The sequence below is a fragment of the Sceloporus occidentalis genome, unplaced genomic scaffold, assembly GCF_023333645.1.
Source record: "Sceloporus occidentalis isolate IW3139 unplaced genomic scaffold, rSceOcc1.0.p SCAF_8, whole genome shotgun sequence".
In the NCBI taxonomy this organism is placed as follows: domain Eukaryota; kingdom Metazoa; phylum Chordata; class Lepidosauria; order Squamata; family Phrynosomatidae; genus Sceloporus; species Sceloporus occidentalis.
This window is the reverse complement of record NW_028316988.1, coordinates 3,242,357-3,266,321: the sequence shown is the minus strand read 5'-3', so window position 1 is coordinate 3,266,321 and position 23,965 is coordinate 3,242,357. Positions and strand designations below refer to the sequence as shown.

General features: G+C 45.0%; 1 protein-coding gene and 1 pseudogene across 1 annotated transcript; both read left to right on the top strand.

Moving 5' to 3' along the window:
* The first annotated feature begins 1,223 nt into the window (after nucleotides 1-1,223).
* Nucleotides 1,224-2,467, top strand: LOC149307672 (protein FAM8A1 pseudogene; annotated as a pseudogene).
* Nucleotides 2,468-5,426: 2,959 nt separating this feature from the next.
* On the top strand, nucleotides 5,427-22,818 carry SLC25A33 (solute carrier family 25 member 33). The gene is made up of 7 exons (XM_089534232.1): nucleotides 5,427-5,976; nucleotides 13,191-13,370; nucleotides 16,348-16,425; nucleotides 17,139-17,239; nucleotides 20,100-20,166; nucleotides 20,843-21,126; nucleotides 22,267-22,818. Exons 1-7 carry the CDS (start codon nucleotides 5,918-5,920, stop codon nucleotides 22,467-22,469), a joined length of 972 nt encoding a protein of 323 aa, XP_089390358.1. The 5' UTR covers nucleotides 5,427-5,917; the 3' UTR covers nucleotides 22,470-22,818.
* The last annotated feature ends 1,147 nt before the right edge of the window (nucleotides 22,819-23,965 follow it).

The window sequence follows — 23,965 nt, the reverse complement described above, 5'->3', positions numbered from 1 at the left end:
GGATATGGCACTTTGCAATACATAAGTGGGTTTTGGGTTGCAGTTTGGGCACTCGGCCTCTAAAAGGTTCACCATCACTGGTCTAGATAATGCATTCATTCATTCTGGAAAGTGCATACATATTAATATTATTTATTCTACTATTTTATACTATTTTTGCGTACTTAATTGTTGTGTTTTTTTGGTTTTTGCTTTGCTAGCCATCCTAGCATTCATCACCATTGGCTCAGCTGTCAAAAGCTGCTGGGACTTGCAGTCCAAAAACATCTATTCCAGCTCTGGGATAAAAGAAAGTCGCCTTGAGGATGATGGCAAAGTTGTCCATTGTGGAAGCAGAGGTTGCTACTGGGATAGAGGCGAAGGTTTTTATCATTTGAAGCGGAGGCTGTTTCTGTCCAGGTAAATATCCTGCAATATATATATATGCTCACATGATTATTAGACCTCCTGTGTGTGCAAACAAGACAAGCGATTTTTTACAAAGTAAATAAGGGTCAATGTTCTGATAGATATCCAAAGAGCACGAGGTGAACCTTGCACTTGGAATGGAGCAACCGGTCTCTGCTTTACCCTCTCGATTCGACAGCCTTCCTCATACTGTGAACTGCATTTCTCAAAAGAGAAATTTGTAAAGGGGAAGAAGAAACACCAACATCCTGTTGTTAAGCCCTAACAATTTACGGTCAACCTTTCAGATATCTGTGAGTTGTGCAAGACCAAAACCTGGCCAAAGACTGCATTGCTATGCTTTCTGTATGGCAATGAAGTGGCAAGTCCAATGTCAACTATGGTCTTTTGTGGACAAAGTAAGGGAAACTAGCCTTTCTGCATGGAAATGAAGTGGCAAGTTCTAGTTTCAACTATGGTCCTTTGTGGATAAAGTCACAGAAACTAGCCTTTCTCTATGGAAATGAAGTGGCAAGTCCAGTTCCAACTGTGGTCATTTGTGTTCAAAGTCACAGAAACTAGCCTTTGTGTACGGAAATGAAGTGGCAAGTCCAGTTTGGCAACTAGGATGCCCCCATGAAGATGGGATCAGTGTTGAAATGTGTGTAGTGTACCAGGAAGCCATCATCTTTGCTCAGTCCATTGCTGAGAGTCTGTAGCCTCCAATTCTGCTGTAAAGAGATCTTTTAGCACCTTTGAGACTCACTGGAAGACAGACGTTGGCAGCATGAGCTTTCATAGACTTCAGTCTCCTTCCTCAGATGCATTTGGTGGAGATGCATCTGAGGCAGTAGACCATGAAATGCTCATGCTGCCAACTTCTTTCTTCCAGCGAGTCTCAGAGGTGCTACAAGATCTCTCTACATACTGATTCTACAGACGAACACGGCTATGTCTTTGAGTGATCCAATCCTGCTGTTTCTCTTTCCAACCCGCCTTTGTAGTTCTTTTGTTCAAGGGCTGCTGTTCTGAGTTCTGAGATGGAATGCCCAAGGAGAGTGAAAATCTTCCGCAGGTAGCTTTTGTGTATTCTCATTCCTATGGCGACGACAGAGGCGCATATTATTACAGCAGCCCTTGCGCCTGCCTCCTCTTGGTGACCCCAACCGTCGCCTTCTTCCACGATGGACAACAGGCACCCAGACGGTTGTGAATATGTTATCCCATCCTTGGCTCGTAGATGTATAGCAGAGATGGTGGATGACTTTATCCTCCTCTTGATCAAGACGGTGATCCTTGTGAGCGTGGCGCACCTCATTGGAACCAAGTTCGGCTCCGTACCTCTACTGGAGCTCAGCGAAGCCAAGGACGTCTCCAGCTTTGCCAGGCGCTACCTTATTGAAGACCTGGAGGAACGCTTGGAGAAAACGATGGGCATGGCCATTGTCTACCAATTGCTCACCTTCTTCTATGAGATTATCTGTATCAGGGGAGCAGGTGGAGCAACCCCTGGGAAGTTTTTGCTCGGCCTTCAAGTTGTCACGTGCGACACATCTGTAATTGTGGCACCAAGCCGTGTGCGGGTGAGGCCATCTTCCAGGGTGACCATGGCGGCATCTTTCAAACGGGCTTTGTTCAAGAAGGTTTGTCTTTATTCCGTTTTTTCTTTGTTCGTCACCTGGCTGTTTCTTAAGGAGAACCGAACCGCCTACGATATTGTATCGGGGACAATTGTGGTGAAAAGACAATAGTGTCGGATGATAACCAAGAGAGGCTTGGGTCGACCGTTCTAACACACCAACAATGACTTGGATTTCTGAATTTCACTCTGAAGATGCTGAACTTATTTCCCTCCTTCCAGCCATGCTATCTTCTTCTTCGCTGCGTTACGTTTGAAATGCTCTTCGATCATATGAGTAATGTACTGCGTCCTAGTAACACGTTGTGTGTAACTTGCTCCTTTGCTTTGGAGGAAGATTTTGCAGTCCTGGGTTTGCAACCTTTGCATGAGTCGCCTCTCTGGAGATGGCACCTAGAAAGAGCCGTGGACTTTGGCTGTCGGTCAGAGTGATTAAACATTGCCTCCGTACCTATCTTTCGTCTGCGTCTTTGTAAATAAATGCAAAGATTACAATATAGATATAAAATCTTTGGGGACATCGGTGGAAAGAGGGATGGCCTACCTATCCCCAAGCCTTTGCAAACCCCTTGTTGTTGGTGGTTGGGTTATCATGATAACCATCCTTAATTTACAGTGGTCCCTCCACATTCGCCGGGGTTAGGGTTCAAGGACCCCCGTGAATGTGGGGAAACTGCAAATATATTCTTTTTATCTAAGCGAACACCTCTCTAGGGATCTCCAGGTCCTCCAGTGCAACTCTATGGTCAACATCTGCCAGATGCTGATCATAGAATCATGCTGGAGGACCTACAAATGCCTAGACAAGTGTTGTCTAGGTACGTCTAGGTTCGCCAGTACAACTCTATGGTCACTTTCAAAGCCTTAAACGTGGAGGGCCAACTGTATTTATAGCCTAGCTCTTTCCCAGTTCAGGAAAATCCAGACTAAGTGGTAAGAGTGGTCATCATGCCACCTTTCAGATGTAATTGGATTGCAGCACCCAGCATTCCTTGCCTTTGGCTCTTCTGGATAAGGCTATCAGGAGACGTAGTCCAACATACCTATACAACCGTTTAATTACACCCCTGCTTTATGGTCTTTGCCCTGGTTCCAGGTTTAGCCTTTGAGTAAACTAGTATTAGAACCAGTGTGGCATAGTGTCTTGAGCGTTGATTCAGGGTTCAAATCCCCACTCTAGCTTAAAAACCCACTGGGCGACCCTGGGCAAGTCACACTCTCTCAGCCTTAGAGGATGGCAATGGGAAACCACTTCTGAAGAAACTTGCCAAGAAAACTCCATGAGGGTCGCCAGAAGTCAAACAAATCATGCAACTCTAGGGTGCATCTACACTGTAGAAATAATGGAGTTTGACACCATTTAAAGTACTGCAGTTCAATCCTATGAAACATTGGGATGTGTAGCCTTACGTAGTCTTTAGCCTTCTCTGCTGGTGCCTCACCAAACTAGAAACCCCAGGGATTCTGGAGGATGGAGCCATGGCCGTCAAAGTGGTGTCAAGCTGCGTTATCTCTGCGGTGTAGATGCACCTGAAGTCCTCCAAGGCTGCCTCCACACTGCAGAAATAATCCAGTTTGACACCACTTTTAACTGACACGTCTCAATGCTATTCTGGGAAGTGTAGCATTGGGAGGCATTGAGCCTTCTCTGTCAGAGGGCAATGGTGCCACCACAAACAACAATTCCCATTATTCCTTAATATTGAGCCATGGCAGTGTGTTAAACTGGACTATTCCTGCAGTGCGGATGCAGCCCAACAGAAGGGAAATAGCCCAAGGGTTAATGTAGGACCGATCCTCCATAATCTTTTACTCTGATTTTTCTATCCCTGATACAAGCTTTTCTCAGCTATGACCAGGTCTCTGGATCTTGTAAACCTTCCAAGCTTGGCCTTTGCCCGGCACACTTGGCCCCTCTCCTTGCAAATGTCACCTTCCAAAATTATCCCCGGGGGACATTGCCGGTATCCCATGACTGACAGCTGACTCTTCTGACGCGGATCCCATGAAAGGAGCCCTTCAAGGGGGTGTGTTTGTTGCTCCAGGGTTGGCAAAAACAGGCTTAGCTGCAAAAGGGCACCTAAGTCACCTTTGGGTCACAGCTGCCTTGTGACCCAAGGGCTATGCATTTCCCATTGAGACAGAGGAAAGGGAAGCTGGTTCATAATGAAGGAACATTATATCTATCTATCTATATACATTTGCTGGGGTTAGGGGCACAGGACCCCCGTGAATGTGGACCAACCACAAAATAGCAAAAACACTACGTTTTCCCCTGAGAGAACACCTCTCTAGGCATCTCTAGGTCCTCCAGTGTAACTCTATGGTCAGCATTTGCCAGGCATTGACCATAGATTTGCACCGGAAGAGTTCCAAACACCTAACAGTGCTCTCTCTAGGCATCTCTAGGTCCTCCAGTGTAACTCTATGGTCAGCATTTGCCAGGCATTGACCATAGAGTTGCACCGGAAGAGTTCCAAACACCTAACAGTGCTCTCTCTAGGCATCTCTAGGTCCTCCAGTGCAACTCTATGGTCAACATCTGCCAGGCATTGACCATAGAGTTGCACCGGAAGAGTTCCAAACACCTAACAGTGCTCTCTCTAGGCATCTCTAGGTCCTCCAGTGCAACTCTATGGTCAACATCTGCCAGGCATTGACCATAGAGTTGCACCGGAAGAGTTCCAAACACCTAACAGTGCTCTCTCTAGGCATCTCTAGGTCCTCCAGTGCAACTCTATGGTCAGCATTTGCCAGGCATTGACCATAGAGTTGCACCGGAAGAGTTCCAAACACCTAACAGTGCTCTCTCTAGGCATCTCTAGGTCCTCCAGTGCAACTCTATGGTCAACCTCTGCCAGACATTGACCATAGAGTTGCAGCGGAAGAGTTACAAATGCCTAACAGTGTTCTCTCTAGGCAACTCTAGGTCCTCCAGTGCAACTCTATGGTCACCATGCCAAACATTGACCATAGATTGTGTGATAGTGGCCAATATTTCCCTAATTTGACTTAAATTGGAAGTCAGGGCTCTTTAGCTTTGCTTCCTTTCTTTATTATTTTCCCCTATTATTTATTGTTTATTCACTTGTCTCGCCTTTGTCGCCTCTTTGGCTTTACTTTCTGCCCCATTCCCATTTTGTATTCTTTGTATATACTTAATTTGTGGGCTTGAACATTGGGTTTGCTCATTTCTTTCACGTTGCTGTGGAGAACTTTAAAATCCTGAGGTAAAAGTTGCCTGAAACGCGACAAAAATGTATAAATCGGTGCGTTGTGAAAGCTACAAAGGGGGCAAAATCACCTCAGAGAGGTTTAAATAATGATAATTATTATTATTATGAATGTATATATACATATTTAATACATATTATATATATATTATATTATATCCTGCATTTCTCCCAACATAGGGATTTGGGGCAGTTAAGTGGTACCAAAGCGCTTTAATTCTGCAGTGTGGATAACACTCCATTCATAAAAAAAGACAACTGCCCTGACTGACATGCACCTCAGCCCCGCCCCTAGCAACGCCAGCAACGCCCCTTAGCAACGCCAAGTTTCTTTTTTTTTTTTTTTCCCCTTTCTGAAGTCATCGCTGAACGCGTCGCGCCAGCCACAGCCCTCGACACGCCCCCTACCCTGAGCCTCGGCGAGCCAATGAGGACGCGGGAGACACACCTCCCTCGTGGGGGGCCACGCCCCTTTCCTTTCCATCTACTTCCCTGCCGGCTTCAGTGGTTGGCCAGTCCGGCGCCGCGTGACCCGCCGGCAGTGCGCAGGCGCAGTTCAGTCGTGTCCTTCTCGGCGTGAGGAGAGGACGCTCGGAGAGGAGGCTCCGGTGGAAGGGTCTGAGGGAGCCAGGCAGGCGGCGGAGGGAGAGGCATTGGCATGGCCGGGGCTCCGCAGGAGGAGAAGAAGAGCACCCTGCTCCACCTCTTCGCCGGAGGGTGAGCCCCACTCCTTCCCCGGCCTTTCAGTTCCCCCTGAAACAGTTATTTTTCAGCCTAAAATACATACATTCGTATATGTGTGGTACATATATACATACATTTTCCCTCTAAATTTCTTTTTGCCTTCCTTTTCCTTTCCCTCCATCCTTCTCTTCCTTTTCCCTTCCTTCTCTTCCTGTTTTCCCTCCCTCTTTCATTCATTCCTATCCCAAGGCTTTCCACCTTTTCTCCCCAAGGGTTTCTTTTTAAAAGGAAAAGGGAGATCTGCGGTTTATTGTTATATATTATAATTATAACATGTTATTATATATATATATATATACACACACACACACACACAAAAACCCGTGTGTGGTTTATTTTATTATTATTATAATTTATTATATTATAATATATATTGTAATAATATTAATAATATATATGTGTGTGTGGTTTATTTTATTATTATTATTAGTAGTAGTATTTATATTATAATATATATTATAATTATAATATATTATATAATAATATTAATATGTGTGTGTGTGGTTTATTTTATTATTATTATTTATAATATTATAATATATATTATAATTATAATATATTATATGATTTTATATATATATATATATATATATATATATTTGGTATGGCTTTGAAGTGGTTTTTATATGCTATTTTTACGTGTGTTTTTAAATTATATTTTAATATTTTAATATTTTTTTTTAATTTTTTAGTAATTATCCTTTTTAAATTGTTGTAAGGCATCTTGAATCCCATTTGAGGAGAAAGGCAGGATATAAAACCAATAATACAGATGTAGATGTTGGTATTTATTGCATTTATATTATGCTAACACACACACACACACACACATATATATAACATGTATTAGTATGATATATACACACTATATATATATACACACACACACACACACACATATATATAATATATATACACACATATATAATATATATAATATATATATATATATATACACACATATATAATATACACATATATAATATATATAATACAGTATGTGTGTGTGTGTGTGTATTACATACCAAATATATGTATATTCAGTAGGTAGGTAGGTAGATAGATAGATGTATTGCCTTTATAGCCTGCTAATAGATAGATACAGATATAGATATAGCTTTTCTTGGATGCATATCCTGCTAATAGATATAATAGAGATATAGCCATTATTTGAGTCATATCCTGCTAATAGATTGTTGCAGATATTGTTGGATTCATATCCTGCTAATAGATCGATATAAAGAGCAATATTATTAAATTTATAGCCTGCTAATAGATAGATATAGATATTATTGGATTTATGTCGTGCTGATATATACACACATGCATACGCACATACGTTATTGGATTTATACGTTGACCATAGAGTTGAACCAGAGAAGCTACAAATGCCTAGCGGAGTGTTCTCTCTAGGAATCTCTGGATCCTTCAGTGTACCTTTTGGTTAAAGTTGACCATAGAGTTGCACTGGAGGACCTAGATATTCCTAGAGAGAACTTATTAATCAAATCTGTGAATAACCAAATCCGCGAAAGTCAAAGCCGCAAGCGTGGAGGGACGCGTGTACTTTCAAGCAGTTTGTGCCATCCGGTGGAGATCCGTTCTAAGGTGCAATCCTAGTTATTTTAGCCTCTTCGTTCTACTTTGGATCCTGTTCCCTGATGCAACCGATAAACAGATTTGCTTTATCATCTATAGGCGAAGATGCTTGAGATATTTGAGGACTGTTACACTCTGTCTTATCTCTCTTCCAGGCTTAAAACGCCCAACCCATCCAACTTCAGACTTGATCTTCAGTCCTTCCACTGTCTTCATCCCCTTTTTGTTAACAAACTCTCTTCCTCCATCATTTCCTCTTGTTCATTACATCCCTCTTTTCCCAAGAGCTGTCTTGAGCCTCAGTTTTGGGACAATGTGAGTGATAATAATAACAGTAACAACAACAACTACTTACCTCATTGGATTGTTGTGGTGTGTGTGTATATAAATAGGAAGGAGGAGAACCATGTGTACCATCCTGAACTCTAGAGTGGGGTATGAATGTAGTAATCCAAGAACAGAGGCAGACTGCTTTCTCTGTGTCCCGTGAATGAACACTCTTGGAAGCAACATGCTGAACGCGATGGACCTTTGAACTGACCCCATGGGCTGCCCTTGTGTCCTTTCCTCCATGCACTTGGGGCGCGCATGCAGAAGCACGCACAAGCCTTCTTGATTTAGTTATGGAGCGCCCTGCCAATAGCAACACGTTGCGTTGAATGTTGTCCTTTAGCACTCCAGATGCGTTTCACGTGGAGATCTTGCATCATGGTCAGAGCAAGGCTGGGCAGCCTGGTATGCGCCAGATGTATTAGACTGCGGAGGCCATGCTCTTTGACCATTGACTATGCTAACTCGGGTTTGTGGGCACTGTAGTCCGAAGAATTTGGATGGCATGCCACATTGGCTGCCTTCTGGGTTAGTGTGTCACTCGGACTGGTGAGACCTAATGTCAGATCAATTATATATATATATATGTATGTGTATGTGTGTGTGTGTGTGTGAGTGTGTGTGTGTGTATAGTATAATTTATTGTGGCACCATTGCTTTCTGACAGAGAAGGCTAAATGTCTCACAAAACTACAGTTCCCAGAATTCCCCAGCACTGAGCCAAGGCAGTTAAAGCGGTCTCAAGCAGGATTATTTCTGCAGTATGTTTTGGACCTTAGTCTCCTTCCTCAGATGCATGGAGTGAAATGTTGCCTAGGAAGGATTTCCTTCAGTCCTTTAGGGGAACTAGAATTCCCAGAACCCTCCGGTCAGAACGGCCAGCATCCTTTTTAGCTCGGGAATTCTGGGAACTCTAACCCCAAAAGGTAACTTTTCTGACTTCCAAAAACAGAAGGCTGGGGCTGTTTCAAATTTGGTGGAGTGGAGGGCAAACTCCCCCAAATTGAAGTATGTCCACCTCTTTCAATGAAGTTCACTTAATGGAGTATCAAGTCCTGATTCTGTATTGGGCTACAACTGCCAGCATGGATGATAGGGGTTGCAGTCCAACACATCTGGAGGCCACCAGGTTGTGGGAGTTATAGTCCATATATAATACAGTCGGCCCTTCTTATACACGGATTTTTTACACACGGATTCAAGCATACACGGTTTGAAAATGTTCCAAAAAAGTATAAATTTACCTTGATGTTCCATTTTTTATTAGGGACACCATTTTGCTACGTCATTATACTTAATGGGACTTGAGCATACACGGATTTTGTTATACACGGGGGATCTGGGAACCAAACCCCAGCGTATAACAAGGGTCCACTGTATAGAATTATATTCATATAGTTGGCGTTGTTGGATCTGTGGAGCAGGGCAAACTCAAGAGAATTTGCGCAGTCCTCGGCTGTACAACTCTCCTCTCTTTGCTGGCTGCGTAGCATATAACCTGAATAGGAAAACAGAGCTGCTTTCTGTTTAGGGAAACCTTTGTTCTGTTCACGGAGCTCATATTCCCAAGAGGAGCGGGCTGCTGCGAATCCTTCCCTCTTGCTTTTATAAATAGATAGTTTTGGGAACGCAAAGAGCCCTAAATGATGTCAGCCCTGTTCTTTCCTTTCTCAGTCCGGTGCGTTCCCTTGCTTTTTCATGATCGGCCAAAGAGCGCACGGCTCATTTTATCCTCATTTTACTCCTAGCTGGCTGCCTTTGGCTCCCTCACCTCCATCCGCTGAATAATTGTATTCTAAACTGTTGCTTCTTTGGCTTTGACTCCCCAATTTTGTCCCGCTTTGCCAGGCAAACAGGACACAAAGCATATCACTTTTGATCTTTGCATCATGCACAACTGCAGAGAGGGAGAAGATTTCTGGTTTTGAAGGCAGTGTGTTGTGTAGTTGGAGGAGGGTGGAAGTATACTCGTCCCCCCACATTCGCTGGGGTTAGATGCACAGGACCCCTGCGAATGTGGAAGAACCGCAAGCGACAAAAACAGTACGGAGTTTATCACACTGGGGCTGGTTTCAGCTAAAGCGCATTTAAAGCATCCCACAAATGAAGCGGAAATGGCAAGTAATTGTGCAAATGATTGTCACACCCAATTGCGCAAAATGAAGCAATACCAGAAATGCATTGGCACTGAAATCCTGCAAGTGAAAAGATGTGCATTAATGCTTCTTTGTGACCACTTTAAGGGCAGGTTTGGTGCGACGTCGTGTGAAACCGTTACGCGTAATTACGCGATTTGAGCAACAGAACAATACACAGATTAACATGGGCATCACTCCTCCCTACACAGGGTCACACTATTATACACACACATACATACACACCCCACTTTCTTCCATGCTGGCATTCTCTGAAGATGCCAGCCGCAGATGCTGGCGAAACGTCAGGAATAAACTCTTCTAGAACATGGCCACAGAGCCCAAAAGACCCACAAAAAACTCTAGTTCCACTTTCTCTTGTGCACCTGTCTCCACCTTTGTATCCATCTCTAGATGCTGCATCCCTCTGCCTTCCCACTTCCACCACAATGTATAATGCTTTATTTTATGGGTGATAGCTATGGCTGATTCCTCTTCCCTTCTAAAAACACTCTCTGTATCCCAGTTCTTCCCCTCTCTGTAATTTTGACACATCTCACCTGGCCATTTTTACCTGGGGAAGTGACCTGGAAGTGGATGACCAGAATCCAAGGCTTCCTGTTGGAGAATAATGCCTCTCCTGCGACCAAAGAGAACCAAAAATGTGATGGAATTGCCCTTCATGCCCCATGGAAATGATTTATTCTTTCCAAGTTGGGGGTCCCCTGGGAAGCCAGCGTGTGCCCTGTCAAACACCAGCAGTTGCCCACCCTAGTTTTTGGCCTTTCCTTGCTTCATCCGCTTGCCTCAGCTGCTGAGACGACCAGGTTGTGTCGTCGTAATGCTGCAGGAGCTTCCTTCCCAGCTTAGTGCCCGCTTTGCAGTAGCTGTTCTGGATGAATGCAAGGCAAGAGCACAATGCAACACTCCCCCCCCTTCCCTCCCAGTGCATGGGAGGTCGATGCAAAAATGAGCCAAAGGATAATTAATGATATTGCCGAACCGGTTTGCGCAGGCTGCTCCCAGGGCTCTGATGAGCGTGGGCATTAGGCTGGACACGGCTTTGTGGAAACCCACGCCAACATCTGTGAGCGGGCGAGTGCTGACAGGGCGGCTATCAAAGGCTGTCTGCATGTTCTGGAAAGCTCTCCTGGCCTCATTGCTCCCTGGGGGTCAGTAACATCAGGACGGATGCTGAGTGGGATTGACCTTCAGCTCACCAGGAGGCTGTTTGCCACATGGCCCTCAGCTGAACCACTGTTGCCTTGGCCTTACTATTGGGCACAGTGGGGTGGTTGCCTCAGGCGGAAATACGAGGTTTGAGAAAGAAGATCTGAGGATGATGCACCTTGTCCTGGATCCCCCAAACCTCTTACCTTCAGAGGTAACAGGGAGATGGTCTCCCATTTCCAACCCAGCTTGTTATCACATTGGTTTTTGCTTGGGGATGCAGTGGCCATCTCAGGCTCAGGCAGCAAAGTTTGGTGGGTGAGCCCCACTCAGCAACCTGTATTGCAGTACAGTCAGCCTTCCACATTTGTGTCTTTGCTTATTTGAGGCTTTGATGATTTGTGGTTTTGATTCAGATGTTCTCTCCAGGAATAGGTCCTCCAGCGCAACTCTGCCAGACGTTGACCATAGAGTTGTGCTGAAGACCCTAGGGAAAATACTTGTCTAGACACTTGTTGGTCCTCCAGCATAATTCTATGATTAACATCTGGTAGGTCTTGACCATAGAGTTTCATCGGAGGACCTGAAGGTTCCTAGAGAGGTGTTCCCTCAGGTAAAAAGAACAGGGTTTTTTATTTGTGTGCCATCGATGGGAACATCTCTGCAACGCAACCGGTTACTACAAAGGGTCGTCATTAGCCCACAAGCCAACCTCTTGGGGTCTTCTAGCTCTCCTCCTTCCTTCCCTTTTTGGTGCCTTATTTTCACATGACCCCGGTGGCCTTGCTTGGCAGCATGCATCGCTGCTGAGGATCTCTATAAAAAGCCAGCTGAGGAAGAGCTTAGTCACGAAAGCATCTTTGTGGCTCTTTGTTACGTAGATAATCTTGCAGCCGGGACAATGACGGGGCGGCCGGGTTGGAACCAGTTCTCAAAAGGGAGCTTATGTAACTTGCTGTTCTGAGGGTTCACTTGTGGGCTCAATGGATCAAGGGTTGGACTCTGTGTGAGTGTGTGTGTGATATATATATATATATATATATATACACACACACACACACACACACACAGATATGCCATCACACCGCCTTTTAACATGGTGACCCCCTGAATTTCATGATGCTTTCTTTAGGCAAGGAAACCTCAAAGAGGTGTGTTGCCATTGTCTTCCTCTGAAATCTAAGCATACCTCAGTGAACAAATCCTCAGAGGTGGGAATATTTTCAAGCTATGGATGGTTGATTCTGTGGATGCTGAATTGGGCCGGCTGTAAAACATCCCTTATTTTGGAGTGTCAGCCCTTCATAAAGGGAGAAGTGTCTTCGTTGTGCAATTTTATGAATGAGGACAATGTGTTAATTTTATGTAGCAACACATGGCTAAGTTAACTGGAATCTGTTCATTGTGTGGTTTATGAATGAGGGCAATGTTAATTTGACGTCGAAACACATAGCTATGTTAACTGCAGATAACTTGGTATTTACACAGACTTGTTCATAGCTAATTCCTACCTGTCAGCCTGACATGTCATGACTGTTGACTGTCCCTTTTTGCTATTTTGAAAACCTGGCACCACTACTGTGTAGTAAAAATCACATGGCCTGGGATACCAATGACACTTTTCCTTTCTTCTCCACGAAGGCCAGGTCTTTTGTAAGGCTGATGGGTTTTGCCAACTCAAGACCACCCTAAAATATGTTGGATAACAACAAGGATGGCTTAGAACAGTGTGTTGTTGTTGGGAGAATCCATTTCCCCTCCAAGTTGGTATGGAAATTGCAGTACAAATGAAAGCGAACACGGGAGTTCAGTAAGGGTGACAGATAATCTCAGAGCCCCTGCGGCTTCAACCCTGGGAGCCCTAGTTCCTTTACACCTTGACTGGAAGGTTGGTTTTAGGGCTTTTTAATTCCATGATCTCTAAGTGTTGTTTTTGTATGTTGGCCTTCCCAGGTGCGGTGGGACAGTCGGTGCCATCTTTACGTGCCCTTTGGAAGTCATCAAAACAAGGCTCCAGTCTTCGAAGTTGGCCTTCCGAGCCCTCTACTACCCACAAGTCCAACTGGGGACCATCAGCGGCGAAGGAATGGTCCGCCCCACATCCTTATCTCCAGGCCTCATTCGGGTTCTTAAGTGAGTATGACTCCCTTGAAAGGCAGAAGGTCTGAATCCTCTTGTTGGTTCCAACTGGACCAGATCCATGACTTACCTTTTTGGTTGTGAGGTGCCATGAATCTGAAGGAGCTGCGGGAGAAAGGCAGGATATGGATTAAATACAAGCAGCATCCAAAGACCCTCATAATCCCCACTCCTGTTCTAATGCAGCTGAGTGCATCCAGTGGTTCCCAAACTTTGATTCTGCAGGTGTTTTGGACTTCAGCTCCCAGAAGCCCCAGCTAGGCTGGCCAACTAGGTATTCTGAGAGCTGACGTCCAAACCATTTGGAGGACCAAAGTTTGGGGATCACTGATCTACACTGTAAAAACAAGGCAGTTTGACGCCCCTTTAACTTCCATGGCTCCATCTTACAGAATCTTGGTGTCTGTAGTTTTGTGCACTCTAGCAGAGAAGGCTTTGTAAAACTACAAATCCCAGTATTCCCTAGGCTGGAGCCACAGCGCTTAAGTGATGTTAAACTACCTTATTTCTACAGTATAGCAGCACCTCCAGTCTCTTGACTCAGCGCTTCTATCGCTTTTGGCTTCCTCCTAAGTGTATCTGTGAGAGAGCAGAACTGAGCAGAAAATGCGGTTCCTTTTACACTCAGTCGTCTGCTTCCTTTTTTCCCCCCTCGGTCTTCCCTTGTTTGCCCTAAAGGAGGTCCTATGCCAGGCAAAACAGCTTGGTTAAGGTTTTTAAAAATAAACACGACAACAGAGCCAACTGCTTTGGCAGGCAGCCTGCTGAATTGGTACAAATTATGTAAGAGTCAAGTTGGCTGCATTGCGTTGTTGCAGGGCTTGGTTGAGAGACGGCAGAGTTCAAACCTGGTTTGGCCCACTTGAAACACAGGAAAGCAATAACAGCAGAGCTCAAGAGAGACAATTCTTATTGCTGTTGTTGTGTGCCTTCAGATTGTTTCCGACTTACAGCAACGCTAAGGCAAACCTATTTCCTTGGCTGGTTTCTTCAGAGGGGGTTTGCCATTGCCATCCTCTGAGGCCAAGAGAGTGTGACTTGCCCATGGTGAAGTCGGTGGGCCGACGCGGTGAATCGAACCCTGTTCCCCAGTTGTAGTCCACATCTCAAACCACTACAAGCTATTTAAAAGTGGAATTGAGGCTTCAGGAGAAGCAGTTAACGTTCCTCTTTTTATGCCCAGTAGGCTGGCCCATGCCACCTGGAAGGTCTAAGGCAGCAATGTCCAAACTCTGGCTGTCCAGGTGTTTTGGGACTTCAGCTCCCAGAAGCCTCAGCTACCTTGGCCAATGGTCTGGGATGCAGGGAGTTGAAGTCCAAAACACCTGGAGGGCCAGAGTTTGGACATCACTGGTCTAAGGGCTTCAAAAGGCAAAAACAAGAAAATCTCAGCCTGAGTAGAGGTCTCATACAACCCCAGTCCCGAACTTTGCCCACCTCCAAAGAACATGGCTGGTTCTCAAAAAGACAATTGTGTAGCTGGCACTCCCCCTGCTTAGGATGCTGAGGAGTCCTCCTTGGCCGACATCCATGGTCATTAGCTGTTTTTAAATGACCCAGTTGCCCAGGAGACTTGGCCTGAAGCGGACCCAGAAATGGCTTAACTTTGATTTCCGGACACGCACACTTGCAGCTTAACTCGGCCTCGGCTGTGCCTTCGGACTTGTATGGATCTCCTGCTTGTCTTTAGCACCTGCACTATTAATGGCCTGAGAAGGAGGTGTGTGTGTGGGGGGGGGGGTGTCACTATTTTTATTATTACAGGTTGAGTCTCTCTTATCCGGAAATCTGAAATGTTCCAAAATTCAAAACGTTTTCACGGGTGGCTGAGATCACATTTCCATTCCGATAGTTCGGTACCCACCAACATTGTTCCATGCGCAGAATTATTTTACAATATTGTGTATAAAATTACCTTCAGACTATGTTAATAATGTGTGTATGAATTCCATGTTTAGATTTGGAATCCCATCTCCAAGGGCGCATCTACATTTACAAACAATGCTGTTGGACACCCCTTTAAGTGCTGTAGCTCCGTCTTATGGAATTCTAGGATTTGTGGTTTTACAAGGTCTTTAGCTTTCTCTGCCAAAGAGTGCAGGTTCCTCACAAAACTACACACCCCAAGATTCTGTAGAATGGAGCCATGGCACTCAAAGTGGTGCCAAGCTGCATTATTTCCACAGTGTAGATGCATCCCAAGATACCTTGTTCTGTTCTGGCAGTAAGAAGAAGTTCCTTAGCTCAAAACATGCTCAGAGGCAACCTTTTCTTTAATACTACATGTGCATCTTTAGCACCTGGCCCTGTCTAGTGGATCTTAGGGGTTTCTCTTGGTATTTCGTCCCAAAGGACTTATAGGTTTGGAGAGTCTGGAAACTGTAGTCCAAAGAAGATTCTTCCCCCACACCTCTTGATCCTTTTAATCTATATAGTTTGGGATGTAGGACTTTGGACATATCATGAGATGATGTGACTCACTAGAAAAGAGGATAATGCTTGGTAAAGTAGAAAGCAGTAGGAAAAGGGGAGACTACATTACAGGTGGATTGATGCAGTCAAGGAAGCAATATCTGCCTTACGTTTGCAAGACCTGAACAGGACAGTTGATGACCAGTGTATCCACACTGTAGAAATAGTGGTTTGACACCACTTTAACTGCCGTGACACTATTCTACAGAATCATAGGATTTGTCATTGGGTGAGGCACCAGACCTCTCTTGACAAGACCAGGCTGAAGACCTCACCAAATTACAAATCCTAGGATTACACAGGATGGAGCTAAAGTGGTATCAAACTACTTTATTTCTGTAGCGTGGACGAGCCACTGGTATCTTGGAGGGCTTCCAGTCATAAAGTCACCTTATGTTGATGCCGACCTGATGGCAAATAACAATGTGAAGAGGCCCATCAAGAGTGTTTGCTTAACATTTCTCCATCTTATGTTTTTCCCTTGATTTTTTCCTTGCAGATCCATTTTGGAAAAAGAGGGTCCAAGATCACTATTCCGGGGACTGGGGCCAAACCTGGTTGGTGTCGCTCCATCAAGGTATAAATCTTGAACAAGGTGTTCTTTTATTTAGTTACGTTTGAAAAGGCTTAATGTATTCTGAGAATGCTGGCCCAACGTTTGATCCTCCAGGTGTTTTGGACTTCAATTCCCAGAAGGTCCAGTGGGAGGTGAAGTCCAGAACATCCGAAGGACCAATGTTTGGGTGCCACTGGTTTGGAGACTATTTAAACATTAATTAAAAGACTGGGATATAATAAAACAAATACACCCTTTAAAGCCCATTGCAGTCAGTTCCTAAAAGCCTGTTAGTTAAAGAACAATTGTAAACAACTTTTTAAAGAACAGGTATTATTTAACCTAGTGGCCATAACATCCGAATTGCATGTTGCTACTTTATTTTCAGATTTGATCCTGAAACATGCAGAAATACTTGCCTACACCCCTAAAAGGCAGTCCAGAACCCTGTAGTACCCCCAAGAACCTCTATTTTCCTCTTCATCACAATGGTGACATGGCATGGGTTTGCTAATGCAGAGGGCTCTTGTAGCACCTTTGAGACTAACAGAAATAAAGACGTTGGCAGCATGAGCTTTCGGAGACTTCAGTCTGCTTCCTCAGATTACTGATCTTTTATTAGCGGACAAAATAAAGGCTCTTTCCTGGGATTCCCATCGAATTGCCGCAGACGTGCCGCTCCCCTGCCAATGTATGAGTCGAACTCAGAGCGTTTCCTCTTCTTTCTCACGCAGGGCGGTCTACTTTGCCTGTTACTCCAAAGCCAAGGAGCAGTTCAATCGCGTATTCGTGCCAAACAGTAACATCGTCCACATCTGCTCGGCGGGATCGGCAGGTTTGTAAGCAGAATCGGATGCCATGGGGGTTGGTCTGCTTCACCTTTTGTGGATGCATTGAGCTAAAAGGAACAGTTGCCTATGGTTTAGGGTTACTCAGAGTATAGACCATTGGTTCCCAACCTTCCTAAAGCCGCAACCCTTTAATACAGTTCCTCATGTTGTGGTGACCCAAACCCATGAAATTATTTTCATTGCTACTTCATAACTGTAATTAAATAGGTGTTTTCCAATGGTCTTAGGCGACCCCCATGAAAGGGTCATTCGATCCCCAAATGGGTCCCGACCCACAGGTTGGGAACCACTAGTATAGACGATTTGGCATGCTGGAGAACGGCTTGGCAACTGTACGGGGGCCGGGGGCCAATTCCTCCTCCCCATGGGCTAACCCTCCTATACATAAATTCCAGGTCCAAATACATACCTTTCTTCTCCAGCCACTCTCAGAATGAAGGTGTATCACTTCCTGCCACCATTTTGAGAGTGACTGGAGAAGAAAACAGAGGTACGGATCTCATTCTGAAATGCTCCAAAATCCACAAGGCTGAGATAGTGACACCTTTGCTTTCTGACGGTTCAATGTACACAAACCTTGTCGCATGCACAAAATTATTTATGTATAGAATTATCTTCAGGCAAGGTGTATAAGGTGTATATGAATCGTAAATGAATTTTATCTTTAGACTCGGTTCCCATCTCCAAGAGATCTCATTATATGTATATGGAAATATTTCAGAATCCAAACAACAAAGTCTACAACACTTCTGGTCCCAAGCATTTCCAGTAAGGGAGACTCAACATGTATTTGATTTTAGTACAACATTCTGGGGTGCTTATGTGGGCAGGGGGCATTTTTGCATACTTTCATACATTTGGGGATAGGTTCTGTGAGATTTTAGGTCAAAAAGAGATCTTGGGGATCTCTTTCTAACTGGGAAGAGCTCACCCATGCCAGCTTCCATATAACATTTCATCTTTTGCACTGAATCAAAAGAGGCACCTCCAGTCCTGGGGCGACTTCAGTTCTCAGCCGCTCTCCAGTTACACAAGCTGCTGCCTCTCTCAAGGCAGAGAGCAGCTTGTAATAAACAAGTGTTACGCTAGCCTTTTATGTAACTTGGCAGTAGGAGACGTATCCCTTTTCAGAAAGCTACCGGGGGAAAGTGGGTTACGTTTGGGAAGGCGATATTGAGACAAGGAGTCACCCATGGAATTTTCCGGTGGGCCATAATTGAGGAAATTTAGCTGGTAGGCAAAGACAGCTACTAAATTCTGGATTTGGGGTTTGTTTTCTTTAAAGCTGGACAAGGATAATTTAGAGCCGGCATAATGTAGTAGTTTGAGTGGTGGACTGAGATTCCAGGACTTGATTTTCACTCAGCCAAGGAAAACCCACAAATCCCACTCTCTCACCCAAAGAGGAAGGCGATGGCAAACGTCTTCTGAATAAATCTTGCCAAGAAAACCCTATAGGGCCACCATAAGCTGAAGGCATAAGTGAGCCAGCACAACATTGTAGTTTGAGCATTGGACTAGAACTCTGGGAGATCAGGGTTTGAATCCCTGCTCAGTCACAGAAACCCACTCAGTCCTTTTTTTTTACCCTTTTTTCCTTCTTTCTTTTTCTCGTGAAGAATACCTTTATCTTATCTGTCCGATCTTCCCTTTTCCTTAATATTTTCAATCCTTTGCTCGTGTTTCTCCTTCAGTGCTTGTCTATCTAACATTTGGCCCTCCCCTTGATTCATTTCCTTTTCTTCAACACGTGCTTCACATTTTGAAATGAAGGAAAATACTCATCCATCCACGCATTTCTGGCGCATTCATCAGTGCCCCCTAGAGTCTTTCATGGATGGCACATGGTTGTTTGCAAAGAGATTCCCTTTCCTTGCAGTTTTTAAGCACAGTCTAATGTTTGGTTCATTTAAAAAATGGGCAGAGCTTTAGCTTGCTGAAATTGACCGGTATTTTTTAGCATTTAAGGCTGGCAAATACACACATGTTGTTAACTGGCTGCAATATGTGGTCCAAGTGAGAGCAGCATGGTGTGAGTGTTGGACCGGAGACCAAGTAAAGGAAGCCATAATACCGCTCTATTCTCCTTTGGTCAGACCTCCCGTGGAATAGTGCATAAAGTTTTGGGCACCAGAGTTGAACACTATTGACAAGCTAGAATAGCTGGTCATCCAGGTAGAATTTAACACTATAGCCATGTTCATATAAATAATCAGTATACAGAGAGATCTTGTAGCACCTTTGAGACTAAACAAAAAAAATGGCACCATGAGCTTTTGTAGACTTCAGTCTACTTCATCAGATGCTTTTGGTGGAGTGGAAACCATTCTCACATACCTATGACATATATATGTCTGTCCCTGGCTTCCACTCCACCAAAAGCATCTGAGGAAAGAGACTGAGGTCTACGAAAGCTCTTGCTGCCAACTTCTTTCTTTCCGTTAGTCTCAAAGGTGCTGCAAGATCTCTCTGCTTTGGTCATCCAGGTGTTTTGGACTTCAGCTCCCAGAACTTCCAGCCAGTTTGGCCAATGGTCAGGAGTTCTGGGAGCTGAAGTCCAAAACGTCTGGAGAACCAAAGTTCGAGGACCACTGAACTAAAACATATCCAGAGGAAGGTGACCAAAATGGTCAAAGGCCTGGAAACTAAGCATTATGAGGAAGAGCTGGGTATGGTCAGCTTGGAGAAGAGACTAGAGAGAGGTGACATGATCAGACATCTTTAAATACTGACCTGTCATCCTTTCCTGTGGTTTCTTTTGGAAACTTTGGTATCTCTTTTCGCTTTCACAAACTGACCAATGTCCTTTTCTCCCCTTCCTCTAATGTTTTGTTGTTGTTGCAGCATTTATCACAAATTCGCTGATGAACCCCATCTGGATGGTAAAAACTAGAATGCAGTTGGAAAGGAGGTAAGGTAAAAGTCTTACACTATAAAACAGTGTTGGTTAAATACTTTGATGAGTTATTACTGTTGCAGTTCATATCATTATCTGTTGCTGCATTATTATTATTGTTGTTGTTGTTGTTGCTCTGATTGTGACTAGCTATTATCTAATCCGATTAGCACATTATATATTGTTATATATTATCACCACTGCTACTATTACAGTTGTGGTTGCTATCAGTATTTCTTTTTGTCACGTCACGCCTATTGCCATTTTGAGAGGGGCTGAAGAGGAACATTTGAGGGTTTGAGTGCAAATGCCCCAAAATCATGCTGAAAATGATGGGGGGTTTGAGGGGCATCTGGGCCACAAAAGGGAGTTTAGGGGGGCTGAACATATGGGTCTGTTACAGACTGCCAAAATAAAGCTGCTTCGGGTCTCTTTGGAGGTATGCTGTTTAAATGATGCATGCATCCAAAGAATCCGGAAGCTGCACCAAAGCTGCACTCCAGTCTTAGGAATGGAGTGTGGCTTTGGCGCGACCTCCGGACTCTTAGGACCCATGCATCATTTAAATAGCATACCTCTAAAGTGACCCGAAGCAGCTTTATTTTGGCCTGTCTGTAACAGGCCATAGACTGCACCATGCTCTTCTCCCTCAAGCCTTTCATCCTTTTTGCCCCCTTCTACTTCCTTCCAGGGTCAGAGGTTCGAAGCAGATGAACACTCTGCAGTGCGCCAAGTACGTTTACCGGACGGAAGGTGTCCGGGGCTTCTACCGTGGCCTCACCGCCTCCTACGCCGGCATCTCCGAGACCATCATCTGTTTTGCTATTTACGAGAGTCTCAAGAAGCACATCACCGACGTCCCGCTGGGGCCTTCTCCCACCAATGGGCCGGAGAGGAACTCCACCAACTTCTTTGGACTGATGATGGCTGCCGCCGTTTCTAAAGGCTGCGCATCGTGTATCGCTTACCCACATGGTATGTCGCCCCTTTGCTGGGTTCCCTGCTGGACCCTGACCCAGGTTCAGGGTTACCTTCCAGAGTGGTGTGGGTTGAACCCCTTCAAGATCATGGATGAGACCTTTTATTGGGGGGAGGTTATACATAGTATTTATCTGACACCTTTTTTTAGACCCTTCTTTTCACCCCAAAGGCTGCCAGAGTGGCTTAACAGGATGGGAAATAAAATGGCCCCTGCTAGCAGGGGAAGGGAGCAAGACATCTATATTCCTTCCCCTGTGTGTAGCTTCCATGCCAGTGGGATGACAAATACATAGTGGGTTTTAGTAAAGGAGCTTTCTATGGTACTGAATTTTATGTGGAGTGATGTGGTTCAACTTTGGGGTTAAGACATTGGGACAAGGCTGCTTTGAGACGTCTAGGGCTTTGCAAGGTCTCTGGTGCTTTGGCTACAAGGCTGCTGTCAGCAGGGACACTTTGGGGCAAGCAAGATGTTTGCAAGATCTCCAGTGCTCTGGGTGCAAGGTGCTTGCAAGACCTCTGCTGTTTTGGCCACATGGCTGCTGGCAAGAGGGGCACTTTTGGTGCAAGCTATATGTAAGACCTCAATTGTTTGCCAGACCTTTGGCGCTCTGGGTGCAAGGCACTTGCAAGACCTCTGATGAATTGGCTCCAAGGCTGCTAGCAAGATGGATATTTTGGATGGAAGGCAGTTTTAAGACCTCTGGGTGCCAGGTGCTTGCAAGACCTCTGGTGCTTGTAAGATCTCTGGCGATTTAGCTGCAAGGCTGCTGCCAAGAAGAATATTTTGGGTGCAAGGCACCTGTAAGACCTCTGGGTGCAAAGCATTTTAAGACCTCCAGCACTCTTGGTGCAAGGTGCGTGCAAGACCTCTGGCCACAAGGCTGTTGGCAAGAGTTTTAAGACCGCTGGGTACCAGGTGCTTGCTTCTGGTGATTTGGGTGTGAGGCTACTGGCAAGAGGGATATTTTGGGTGGAAGGCACTTGCAAGACCTCTGGGTCAAGGCACTTTAAGGCCTCCGTTGCTCTTGCTGCAAGGTGCTTGCAAGACTTCTGGCCACAAGGCTGTTGGCAAGAGCAACGTTTGGGTCGCAAGATTGACACTCCTCCTCTCTCTCTCTCCTCTTCCCGCCGCAGAGGTCATACGGACCCGGCTACGCGAAGAAGGCACCAAGTACAAGACGTTCGTCCAGACGACGCGCCTGGTCTTCCGGGAAGAAGGCTACCTTGCTTTTTACAGAGGACTCTTTGCCCAGCTCATGAGGCAGATCCCCAACACGGCCATCGTCTTGTCTACCTACGAGTTGATAGTGTACCTGCTAGAAGACCGGATCAAATAGCAGACCGAGACTTGGATTTAAAAAGTACGCACAGATGCACGCGGGATAAAAAGACCGAAAAACTGTTGAAACTCTGCAGGCCAGTTTCTTCTCGGAGAGCAAGGACATGGGACATGGCGCATTGCTCCCTTGCCCTGTGGGCTCTGCTCTTCTGCCCTCCGCCCCAACGTCAATCCCTCCCTTTTATTCTTATTTTAGTTCCCTTTATCCTTACGTCTCTCTCTCTCTCTGTGTCTTCTTCCTTCTAGCTTGAACGATGTTGCCGTTACTGTTAATTATTAATTATTATTAACTCTTTTTTTTTAACTTAAAGATGAGGTTCAGGAATTAAAACGACAACTAAATTAAAAAGTCACTATTTAACGTACGGGTTTCTCTCTCGGGTCATCTCTAACTACCCAACCCTGGTGCCTTTTCTGGTCCACGCTTCTGGGGACCCCAAAGACGTAGAGACGTTATGTTCATACCCTGCCTTTACTTTCTGCAAGCTTGGGGGTGGTATACATGCTTGTCCTGCTTCCCTTGTTTTTATCCTCACAACAACCCAGGGAGGTAGGCCAGCCTGCTTGGCACAACACAGTGAGTTTCACAGCTTAGAACTCGGTTGGAAAACATGTAGGGTTCCCCACATTGGCCATGCAAGGAGCCAGCATGGAGTAGTGGTTTGAGTATTGGACTATGGCTTTGGAGATCAGAGTTCGGTGCTGAAACCCACTAGGTGACCTTTGGGTAAGTCACACTCTCTCAGCCTCAGGGGAAGGCAACGACAAAACCGTCTCTGAACAAATCTTGCAGAGAAAACCCCATGATAGGGTTTCCTTAGGGTTGCCATAACTCGAAATGACTTGGAGGCACATACCACCGACACACTGATCATGCGTCAAAACACTACAAGATCCAAAATACAGTGGGCCCTTGGTAAATGCTGGGGTTTGGTTGAAGGACCCCCAGTGGATACCAAAATCCGTGGATGCTCACATATATATATGTGTGTGTATATGTATGTATGTGTGTGCGTGTATATATATAGATATAAACTACTGTATATTATATATGTGTGTATATGTATATATATAATATATGCCTATATATACACACACACACACACTGTATATTATATATGTGTGGGTATATATATGTGTGTGTATAATGTAAAAGTGTGTGTGTGTATCCTTATTGTCGTGTGCCTTCATACATAATACTACACACACGGATATATACACACACACACATAATATACAGTTACATTGTGTGTGTGTATATATATATATATATATATATATACTTGTAAAAACGGGGGGTCTTGGAGGACACTTCCCATCATCCTCACAAGGCACAGCATGTGGGGGGGATGGAGGAAGACACTTCCCATCATCCCCAGACCATGCAGAGGTTGGGGGAGGTCTCCCGGCTGCAGCCTGTCTGCGCCCGTGGCCCCCTCCAGCTCCTTTGTGGAAACTCCCCCCTCCAGGGCCATGGCCCTGTGGGTTTGTTGG

Excerpts from the sequence above, each read along its gene's own strand:
- SLC25A33 (XM_089534232.1), top strand. The coding sequence starts at position 5,918 with ATGGCCGGGGCTCCGCAGGAGGAGAAGAAGAGCACCCTGCTCCACCTC. Across the intron at positions 13,371-16,347 it reads GGCCTCATTCGGGTTCTTAA|ATCCATTTTGGAAAAAGAGG; the intron begins GTGAGTATGACT and ends TTTTCCTTGCAG. Across the intron at positions 16,426-17,138 it reads GTTGGTGTCGCTCCATCAAG|GGCGGTCTACTTTGCCTGTT; the intron begins GTATAAATCTTG and ends TTTCTCACGCAG.